This window comes from Phoenix dactylifera, chromosome 3 (genome assembly GCF_009389715.1).
Source record: "Phoenix dactylifera cultivar Barhee BC4 chromosome 3, palm_55x_up_171113_PBpolish2nd_filt_p, whole genome shotgun sequence".
In the NCBI taxonomy this organism is placed as follows: domain Eukaryota; kingdom Viridiplantae; phylum Streptophyta; class Magnoliopsida; order Arecales; family Arecaceae; genus Phoenix; species Phoenix dactylifera.
The window spans coordinates 1370354-1381568 of record NC_052394.1 but is presented as its reverse complement, the minus strand read 5'-3'; the positions used below and the strand labels follow the sequence as shown (position 1 = coordinate 1381568).

Here is an 11215-nt window from a genome sequence, read left to right as displayed (position 1 = left end):
AGTAGGTGAAGTTTATGAAAGGTGCCTATAGTCATTTTCATCGTGTAACATGAGGTAGGTATACCTTCTTTCTTTCATTGAATATGGGCATATTAAGCATGCTAATCCTATTCATTTTCAACAAGATCCCAAATCTTTCAGATGATTTCATATAATCTTCCAAAAATATCTCTAGTCAATTGTAACCTAGGCGTGGTAGGGCACCACAAGCCATTTTCCGAAGCATACACCAGTATTACCAATATAGATTATCTTACATAAAACATGAACGTCTTTAAAATAAGAGAATGCTCAATTAGCTATTTTTCACAAAACTTCTTTAAAAAACCTAAATAATGAGTTTTACAAAAAATATACTGAGAAGCTATTTAACACAAAATCAAGTTTTATGATTGTATTTTCTAGATTTGCCTCTTCGCAAGCTTTGCGGCCCTTGATTAGAACTCCAAGGATCCTCGAGGAGCAAAAGGATTGGGAAGACAATAGAGAAAGGCTCAGAGGAATATAGAACAAGGTAGGCCAGTCCAAGACAGGAGCTTTGATGTCGCCATTGATTTATTTCATAGTGGAATCTTGGAATGCTGGGGTTGATTGGAAGGAACCTTCACATTGATGCGGACGGGGTGTGGGTGTTGAGGACTTGTGGGGTTGATGGAATGCGTGAGCTACTTTATAGTGGTTGGTTAGTATTTTTGCATCATCCCCGACTAATCTTCTCTCGTAGTCGTAGGCTGAAAACTTTGGAGAGTGGGGCAATAATAATCCATGGTAGCAAGGCCGATTGCACGAGTACAAGTCGTAGGCAATCAAATTTTCTTTGGCATATATGTTCACCACTATCTGAAATTAGTGTGGCCATCTACAGAGCTACACTTTCACATAGAGCAGCACTACATGATTTATATCAAAATTTTGAATAATTTTGTTGGATTTGAAGGAAGCTCCCACAAATTAATAACCCAAATGTTAGTTGTCGGTCTTGATTATAATATGTAAAACATGTGTATATGTGTGTTTTATTGTATCAAATACTTGTCATTTAGATGATATAGATGGGTACATACCTTATGATGCATAACTTATTATGTATATCATGTAACGCATACTTAGGAAAGCAAGGTTGGGTTCAAAATCTGCTCAGGTTGGGCCTAGATCGCTTAGGAGTAAATCAAACAAAATCTTTGTTTTGATGATAAAATCAAACAAAGTCTGATCAGTATATAAATGCAGATATTGAGTGTCTGCAATCGAGTGGCTGTATGTTTTTTTCTTTAAAGAAGAAATAAAACCATCCCCCCTAAGCAGTTGATCTTTAAGGTAGAACAGGGCTTTTCACAAATTTTATGAAATTATTGATGCAATATGTTGACCACAAAGTAATGTTTTGCATTGGTTTTAGAGGTTCTGACAAGGGCTCTGAGTCGAGCACACATTGCCAGATTGGCTTTATCAGTATTTGCTAAATCCTTTAAGAAATCATTCACCATCCACCTAGGTGCCTGTCAGCTCAATTAACTGCGTATGACCTTTCATATATTTTGGAAATTTCACATCAATAATTTGAGATTTTTCTTTTGAAAAAAATCATATAAGAAATTGCTTGTTCTAGTCAAAGGACATTAAGATTTCCAAGAAATCATAAAGCTTTTGAGTCAAAAAGAAGGGGGAAAAAAAGCAAGAGCTGCCATGCCAATATTGCTCTAGTCCTGTAACTTCTTACTGCTTAATACTATAAATCCCTTTCCACCTAAAAGCTAAATGTTTTATTTTTATTTTTATTTTTTTTTGGCTTGTTTACTTTTTCATCCAACGACCCTTTTTTTCTTTTTTTTATTTTTCTCTTTTTTTGCCCTTTGAGATAATATGAACTCTAATAGGGGGCGAAATGGATCGTTCAGCTCACAACAAAAGGGCCACCCAATTTTGGCCCAATAAACGCCAATGCTGACTGGTTAAATCCTTGGTCCGGCTCGGAATCATCCCGGCTTTGGACTCCGCCAACGCCCCGTGCAAGAGGTGGCCCCCGTCTTCTTCCTCCAAATGACCGGCAGCTCCCTCGACTCCTCCGGCGTGGTCATCCTCGGGCCAGATTCGAACCACAACAACCTCATTTCTTCTTAATTGAGAAGGTATTATCCGAAAATTAAATAGACTCTTGCAAATTGCCAATTGAGCTGGTTTATTCCACATCCTCTTTCGATCACGAATCTCCCATCTTATTGCAGTTAAAAAGTTGGTAACCAAGCCATTGAGCTTGTCAAACTAGGTCAGAAGGGTAGGCAAGAGCAATCTAGTGGGTCTGTTTCCTTGCAGATTCTTGCCGTGTCCATTGTTGCCTCCTTCGCCTCCCTCCCTGAACCTTTTTGTAGTTGCAGTCTGGGCGGCGGTTCTCTAGACTTGTAATCCTTTCATGCCATTGATAAAAGTTTTATTTTCACAGTTTCATGTCTGAGTTTATTGTATGGACTTTCTCTGTGCGGCTTCTATTGTCCACTATTGGCACGAATTGGTGGCTCCTTTGTGCAGGTGATATTGGAACACGGCACAGGTTTGGTGCAGCAAAAGGTTAGGTCCATGATAAAGCGGTCCCCTTGCCAATATGCCTGTGCTGGTGGTGCTTTGTCCTTGATAGTACTTGCTTCTCACCTGCTTTTGAGTCCAAATGGGGTTTTAGACGGGGAGAAGTCTGTGGTTTGTGCAAGGAGAGCTCTTCTGGCCCAAGCGGGCACGCCATAGCTAGGACACATCTTGATAACAAAATCTTGTGCTTGGCTGAGGGTGGAAACCACAGCTACCCTTGTGGGGTTTGAGGCATATCATATGGGTACAAATGGGAAAATTCTAATTGTCCCCCGTGGACATAATAGTTTCAAGCTCATTAATTATCCCCACCAATAATAGGGGTCTGATATGCAAGAATTAAACATAAAAAGAATGAAACAGTAGAAGCAAAATATTTTCTCAAGATGCTCAAGTTTGCAAGGAAAGCGAAAATTTTTGATAGTATTATAAAAATCTCTCTAAATAAATAGATAAATAAATAAACAAAAAAAATCTCTTAAGAATTTCTTTCTTTTTTTTTTCTTCTTCTTTCTTCTGAGGAAATCAACTCTAAGACTGGAATCGTTCCAACCGGTCATGCTTCACAGCGCAAGCAATATGAAATATTCTGCATATCTTTTGACGAATTCCTGTTTCTTTCTATGTAAACGAAGGACTTGAACAAGATTTGACTATGTCATCAGCAAAGGATTAAAAACATCCTCACTGCCATTCTTCCAACAACAACAACGCTGCAGCTGACCTGATATTTAAAGTTGGATTCAGACTTGAATGCAAATGGTAGCATTTTCCAGAATATTTATCCAAAAAAGTTCATCCATTCTCACATGAGATTTGAGAACAATGATTTCATCACATCGTATTTTTCTGGTTAATCATGACAAGTCATTGTATGAATGATAGATTGTTCATTGTTGCCACTGCTCTAAATGAAGTATTGAAGCGATGTAATAGCGAATCAGGCCCAATCTTCTTTCTCCACACTGGCATCGATGAGTGCCTTGGTTAAACTCAATATCCAGCAATTCAGATATTTCTACATGTTCTCATCCTTCTCCCTGCTTTGACATTACTAGTAATATAAATTCCTAATCAATTTGAATGGTTCCACTGCGGCTACGACCAAGTCATTTGGCCATTTTTGGATAAGCTCAACTGCAAGCCTGTACCTGCAGGTAATGGTCCTTATCACAACTAGCTGTGGTTGCCATCAGCTTTACCAATCCATACCTGCCATTCAACCGCATGACCCCATTGTGATTACCAAGCTTCAAGTGATAGCATTATTTTAAAGTAGTCAAGTAGGCAACTCACCTGGCTTCGAAGAATGCTGGCAGTTTCCATGGCCGCATGGATTTGGACCTCGTGTATGATATAACGGTCACAAGTGTGCCGCGGTAACCTTGTTTGATACTGGAAAAATATGCACCAGATGCATCTGATGCCTTACTATTTTACCTACCCGAATATCCTGATATTTCAGCTGGAGTCGACATATCCAAATTTCCATTTTCATTTCCTTTATACCTTGGCAGCATCAAAAATTCAAAAAGAACACAAATATCAAGCAAGAGACCAGAAAAGGAAAAGCAATTACATATTCAAATGATCAGCCTTGACTAAGCTGAATTATGAGCCGCATACCTATGAAGCAGACTGCATGGAGATGCGAACAGTTGTTGCTCAATCCATGCCAGTAATTCCAGACTTCAGTAGTATGTCCACCGTCAGTTCTGTGGACCACAGGTCTTGCTACCACTCCTTTGAACGTCTCATAATGACAGAGGGCCTAATTGCCTTTTAACCTGAATCATGATGGCCTCCCTCAGTAGTTGTCACAGTGGCTTTATTATATCCTATAGTAAACAGTCAGTGATGATTTATTTGCCAATCACCATGGAATCTTCAGAAAAAGAAAAATCCAATAAATATTGCTGGTTTGCTCGAACATCGCTGTTAAATAAGAGCATGCAGCTTTCAACGTCTAATTATCAGAATCTATTGCATATTTTTATATCAGTAGTTGGTGCATTTCAGCTTTTAAAATCATCTGGACAGAAGCTTTCCGAAAGAAATTTCAGAACGCTTACCTGACACATGCAAACAGAATCTGAACTTAAATTAGTTGATCAATCCTCCAGTTCTGAACTGGTCATCAAATTTGAGACAAGCATGAAAAGCAAGCTTAATCAACTATCATATTAAGCCAGATGTGGCAAACAGAAAATTCCAGTTCAGAAAATATAATGAATTAAAGTAGCACATCTCTGAAAGCTTTCATCAGTGTCCGTAAATTGTTATTTGGCGATATCCTGGCTCTGGATCCCATTTTAGCAATCAGAGGCATTTCCTCCATAAAAATCGAGGATGTTACCTTACAACATGGACATGGTACATTCAAACGGTTTACTCTTCAAGACTATCCCTCCATTTCCTTACTCTTGAAGGCTCTATAAACCTTCCTCCAATTACATTCCCCAGCTAAAACATTACAACATCACATAACTTACAAACCAGCATGGCAGGTGATCTTCCACCTCCCACCCTTTGAATCAAAACAACCACCCTTTCTCACCTCTACAAACAAGCCAGCAATAAGATACCTCACAAATCAAGAAAAGTTGCCAAAGACGGAGACCTTGACTGCTCTGTTGGTGACTGTGCCTGTGCCTGTGCCTGTGCCTGTGCCTGAGCATGAGCTTCAGCTTGTGCTTGAGCTTGCTTTTGCTGTTCCAGGAACCTGTTCATGCGCTCGAGCAACTGTGCTGCCTTCCTTTTACCCCTGTCTGTGCCACTCTGTGCTAGTTCCTCCAATGGACCCATCACCCCACGCTCCTGTGCCTCAGCCAAATGCTGCTGCTGCTGCTCCCCATTACAAAGGTGCACCAGAACAGCTGCTGCATTCTCCTTGTTCCTAGGTGACCCACTTCTTATCACCTTCACCAGCACGGGCACTGCCTCAGCAGCCCCAATTGCCAACTTACCCTCAGGGTGGCTTGACAGAATGGCCAGTATAGCAAGTGCCTCATCCACCATCCCTCCTCCTGGCTCTGTCAGTAGTCCCATTAGTGTTGGGACCACCCCAGCCCTCACAGCCTTTCCCTTGTTACCTTGGTATATGCACAAGTTGAATAGTGCTGTTGCTGCATCCTTCTTCCCTCGTTGGCTGCCCTCACTTAACAGCGAAACAAGTGGTGGGATTGCCCCAGAAGCCCCAATTGTTACCTTGTTCTCATCGACCACTGAGAGGCTGAAGAGAGTGGCTGCAGCATTCTCCCGTGCTTCCATGCTGCCCCTCTTTAACACGTGAACTATTCCAGGCACAGCCCCTGAGAAGATTATTTTCCCCTTGTTCTCCTCGCAGATGGAGAGGTTTAGAAGAGCAGTAACTGAATGCTCCTGGGTTCGAGCATCAAATGTAGATAGTAAACTCACAAGAAGAGGTATAGCCCCAGCCTCAGCTATACAGACACGGTTGTCAGCATTGCGCTTAGCAAGGAGGCGAAGCTCGCCGGCAGCCAATCTTTGGTCTTCAATATTTTGGGAAGATAATTTACGGAGAAGTTCGATAATTTTAGCATGCTCACCTGCAAAGCAGGCTGACAGGGCCTTGTCAGGTTGAGTGCGGCGTTTAGGTGGATCCATGCCATTGGCCTCACACCACTGGCTTATGAGGCTGCGAAGGACATAGTTTGGGGTTAAGGATGTGTTGCGGAGCTTCTGTTGCGTCTTGGGGCACGTGTCATGGCCAGCCTCCAGCCATTTCTCGATGCATTCCCGCTCGTAAGTCTGTAATAATAAAGTAAGTATATATAACTGGAAACCCTGAAGCATGTAAAAAGGCACACACCAACATAGGAAAAGATCAAGAATCATTCAGCGACCTGCCCGGTGGCTACAATTATTGGGTCTTTCATCAGCTCCAACGATATAGGGCAGCGAAAATCATCTGGAATGACTGGAACTTTGGACTTCTCATGTAAGGGAAGAAGCTTGGGAATTGCTGGCGTGCCCATTTCTGGGTTCTGAGTCTGCATGAAATCTTTAATCTTCTTTAATAGCATTGACATCTTTTCGATGATCTCTCCTGGATCTCCACCACTGGCAACAACCATTTCATGCAATGCAATTGATTCTTGTTTGAGATCAGATATGGTCATCAGCTGTAACTTTTCTGCTAATCTCCTTAGTATAGCTGGATCCACATTGGCATCGGTGCTCAAATTGTAAACAGATAAAAGATCGTTGTAAAGCTCATCATCAGGCATATCAAACCGTTCTTTGGCCCTCTTGAACTGAGTATGGACGAGCTCAACCTGCACAGAGTGACACATCAATTAAGCATCACTTAGAGGATGAACTGGGGTCCTACCCCATTATTCCAGTCATTAAAACACGAAGGGAAAAAAAATGAAAATATTGAACCCTCATCAATCTCCCTGGAAACAAGTGCTTGCTGATAATAATGTTAAAAGGGGGCATGTTTCTTAATGGATGATTCTACCTGTTCTTTAACTTCATCTGATATATCAAGCTCATCAATGGAAAGTTCAGCCAATGCTTGTTCTAGTTGAGAAATAGCTTCCTGGAACCTCGTCAATATCCTATCCCTCTCCAAGACCTGCAGATACATAAAACAGATATCATTGCTTACACCATTGCACCAAATGCACAACATACAAGTGCAAGCAGACAGTAATCTTGCTAACACATAATGATCGGGTACTTCACCCAATCAAAAGTTACAAGCCAAAATTTAGCATGTTGCTAAAAGAGAGGCTGATGTCTCCTTTCATGAGCTTTCACTCGTATGAAAACAATGCATCTACTGGAAGTCTAAATGATGTTCAAGAAGCACATAAACCAGCACAAGACAGTTAAACAACAAAGTCCAACTTAAATGAAAAGCATCATTGTGGTGCAAACAGTTCCAATCAAAAGAAGTGAACAACATATTTGTTACACAAGTAAACATCATTTTGGAGAGAAGAACCCAGCTCTTACTTAGAAATAGAAAGGCAAAGAGAAAAAAATTATATGACCTCATAACCAGTCAGAGAATAGTGCTATAAATTGATATAACAGCCTGTAATCTTGTTGATAGACAGTAGCAGTGTTCCACATAAACAATCTTTTGTTGCTTGTATATGATTGTGAATTGATATTATACTGTGAGTGCATATATTGGTCCTTCCTTCTGTGCAGTGTCTTCCTCATAAATCTGATTTAAAGGGATAGTATTTTGGTTCAAACAATAGTCCCTCATGTCTCATCATATTTGAGCCTGCAGGAGATCGTAAAAGCGACAACTTGTGAAATGACTAACCAGCCATTCATGGAATACTTTGCTGGATTGGATGAACCTATAGTCAGCAGCCAGCTAATTGAATAATGCTTGGAATTTTTTAGAGTTGAGGGGCTTCTGATTTATTTTTCCTGCAGCCCTTAAAGGTCGATGTTTAATCAGCGAAGCATGGCCATCAGGTCCTTCGCCCCTGCTTTATCAATTAATGATGGTCCAAAAATCTAATTTCTAGCAACACTCTACAATTGAACCACCTCAGTCCCCACAAGTCCTTTAGCTAGTAACTTTTTGCTTGAAGTCAGCAAATACTAGATCTTTAAACGCTTTTGGTTTCATCATTGGTTGCCCTTTCTGATAGTCCTAGATCTGGTTGGATTAAGCTAAGGTCATATCCTGCTCCAACGGGACAGAACGACCACAAGATTACTTTGACAAACCAAGTAACCAGTAATTCCTACGAAAGATTATTTTGACTTGATTGAAATTGTGCCCTGGGTCCTAATTTGGCTGTATGCATGAAACTGTCATTTACCTAGGTTAATCCATGCCTGTAAGAACAATCATAGATCCTTTGATGGTAGGAAACTGGATCTTCCAGCTAGTCAAAAAATGCATTTGTTTGAGTACGCGTGCTTGACAATATATAATTATGCCAGCCACTAAGCTGCACCTTTCATTCTATATCATGTACTTTTCTTTCTGCTCCCAATGGTCATTCAAAACTTTATTATCAAAGTAGAGTATAATATAACATGAGTGGTGGAAAAGGTCAGATATCACAAGACACAAGATTCATGCCCAAGCACAACTGATCTACTTCTATTAAAGAATGGCGCTCCACATACAAGTCAACTGATGCAACAATCACCACACAGCATAGTAAAGCAAGCTTGAAAATTTTTAAAAAATAGCCCTTTATCATTCTCTTGAAGCAAGGTCTACATGCAGCTGTAAATTAGTAAGCCTGAAAAGATAAAACAAACTCCCCGAAGATCTGTCTTTTCCAGTTGCCTGCAATTCAGAAAGAACCCACTAACTGCTGGAGGATTTTAATCAATTCATTGGTGAAGAGACTATCTTCATAATCAGAACATATCCAGAAAAGAACCTTACAAAACGTTATGACACTCTGGATTTACAGTAGACTCGCAAAAATTAGCACAAATTAAATAATTTAGAAGACTCCAAATCGAAAAATAACTTCACAAAAATTGAATTAATATGAAAGAAAGTGTGCTGACATCCAAAATCCATGTGCCAGAATCCTTCAAGATCGCCCTGTTTAAAAGTTTCTTCTGACAATTAATCTCATCTTCAACTTCCATCTCCATTTTTAATATTTATAAGTTGTCCTGGCCAGGATTTAAGACTGAACCCTATGGAATTATTGTCATCAGAGGCATACTAAACCACCAAGAATCATAACCAAAGTGTTCTCTACCTTGAGATTACATTAAATCTACTCTAGATATCAAAGAATACACAGATGTCCAGCCCAAATACCTTAAGAATGGGAATCGGATGAAAACCCTAGATACTCCAAAACCATAATTTTGGCGAGTAACAATTCAAGCAAAAGCCAAGATCCCATTTACTCTTTGCTATAGTGGCAAAGATTGCTTCGTTTTTAAAGAAGGATCAGATCAATAATGACCCAAATTAAAGTAAAGCAAAATAACTTTTTTTGGCCGAAAATAATTAATACCAATATTGCAAGAAAAGAAAAGATAAAAGAAGCCCCATTCCACCGAAACAGGAAGAAGATTCAACTTAAGAGAGGAGCTGCTGCTAACTAAACGATTCATCAGCATACCAGGAAGATCTTGCTCCCTTCGCTCCCCAGCCGGAGGAGCTCCTTGGCGGAGTCAAGCGCGCGATTGAGCGGGGCCAGCGTCCCGGCCGCCCGCTCGGGGATGGGGTCCTTGCTCTCCTTGAGCTCCTCCAGCATGGGCGACAGCAGCTTGATCCGCCGCGCCAGGTTGCAGAACTGCCTCTTGTACGCGTTCCGGTAGTCGGAGAAGCCCGCGATCTCCTCCACCGTCTCGATCACCTTCTCCACCACCGCCCCCGCCCCCGCCGCCGCCGCCACTGCCGGGCCCTTCTCTCTGTCCTCCATCGCTCCCGCCGCCGCCGGATCGGATCGGGCTCTGCTCCACCGACCAAAACCTATAGATAGACCGAGGAGACTGGGAGAAACACCCGTAGTTGGTCTACTTCCTGGTCCTCTTTTCCTTGATTTATTAATTATTTTGAATGCCTAGTCTTTCTTTTTTAGTCGGCGCGGCTTGTGACTTGGCTTAACCATTACTCAAACTGCAATGGATTCTCTACAGCTTCATATCTCTCGCTGTCTAGAGGGAGTCTCCTATGCAAAAGTAAACTCGGAGCTTTATTTTGGAGGAAGACTCTACAAAAATAATTAAAAAGATTCTATAAGAGAGGTTAGGGATACTTGACCCTTTGCTTCTAGAAGATATTTGACGGCAAATAAGGAAGTGTGATGTCTTTCAAATTGTTTACATATTTCGAAAGATGAAAAAAATTATTGATTGAGTTGTCTCCTTTACTTTGATCTCTATATAGTATTTTATACTTTGATTCAAATGATAACACTCATGTGACCATAAATATGCGGCGAATAAATAAAAAGTAGGTATTTACTGCAACAAGAATCGTATGATTAGCTCGAGGAGATCATGATCCATGCGAATCTTGAGGCGCGTGGGATCCATCATCATCCAATGGTCGGTGGACGCTACAGGGAGCCTGTCGCTGGTGCCGTGCAGCAGCGGCTACTAAGATGCACTCGTGGACAGCAAAGTATTGCTGGATCCTTGTGTCAAGATTCGTGCATATTCCGAAAGTGACGGTCTCCTGATTTTGAGCCACATGGAGAAGAAGGCAGGAGAAAATAAGGCATGCACCTCTCCGCTCCATAACGTGACAAGACCTTCCTCTTATTTTTCTTACCATTAAATGCAAATATTAATGCTTTAAGAACGGCATATAGTACGACAAACTCTTTCAGATTATTTTATAACAAGTCTTACTAACAACAGCTTGTTTTACTTTTATAAGAGCCACTGGTGCTTAATAGATATCTCAAGCTCAATGCATGATCAAACAATTCCAATATGGTATCATAAATAAATAAGACTTCTTTTTTTAACTAATTACATGATATTATAACCTCTCTTTAAGTAAATAAGTTCGGGATGCATCTTTGGCATGAAAGAATGGTTGGATTTCTTTTGTGGACATCTATTGAATTGTACCCATATAAATTTCTAATCACTTCAAATTGTCTCATTCATCAATTCCCTTTCTTTTGGTGTGGTTGCCTTGATG

At 40.7% G+C, this 11215-nt stretch overlaps 1 protein-coding gene across 1 annotated transcript; it reads right to left on the bottom strand.

Moving 5' to 3' along the window:
* Nucleotides 1-4735: 4735 nt before the first annotated feature.
* Nucleotides 4736-10059, bottom strand: LOC103703458 (protein spotted leaf 11-like). The gene is made up of 4 exons (XM_017841912.3): nt 9681-10059; nt 7067-7183; nt 6447-6878; nt 4736-6351 (listed from the first exon to the last, which is right to left on the bottom strand). The coding sequence occupies exons 1-4, from the start codon at nt 9981-9983 to the stop codon at nt 5167-5169; spliced, it is 2037 nt and encodes a 678-aa protein (XP_017697401.2). The 5' UTR covers nt 9984-10059; the 3' UTR covers nt 4736-5166.
* Between the last annotated feature and the right edge of the window lie 1156 nt (nt 10060-11215).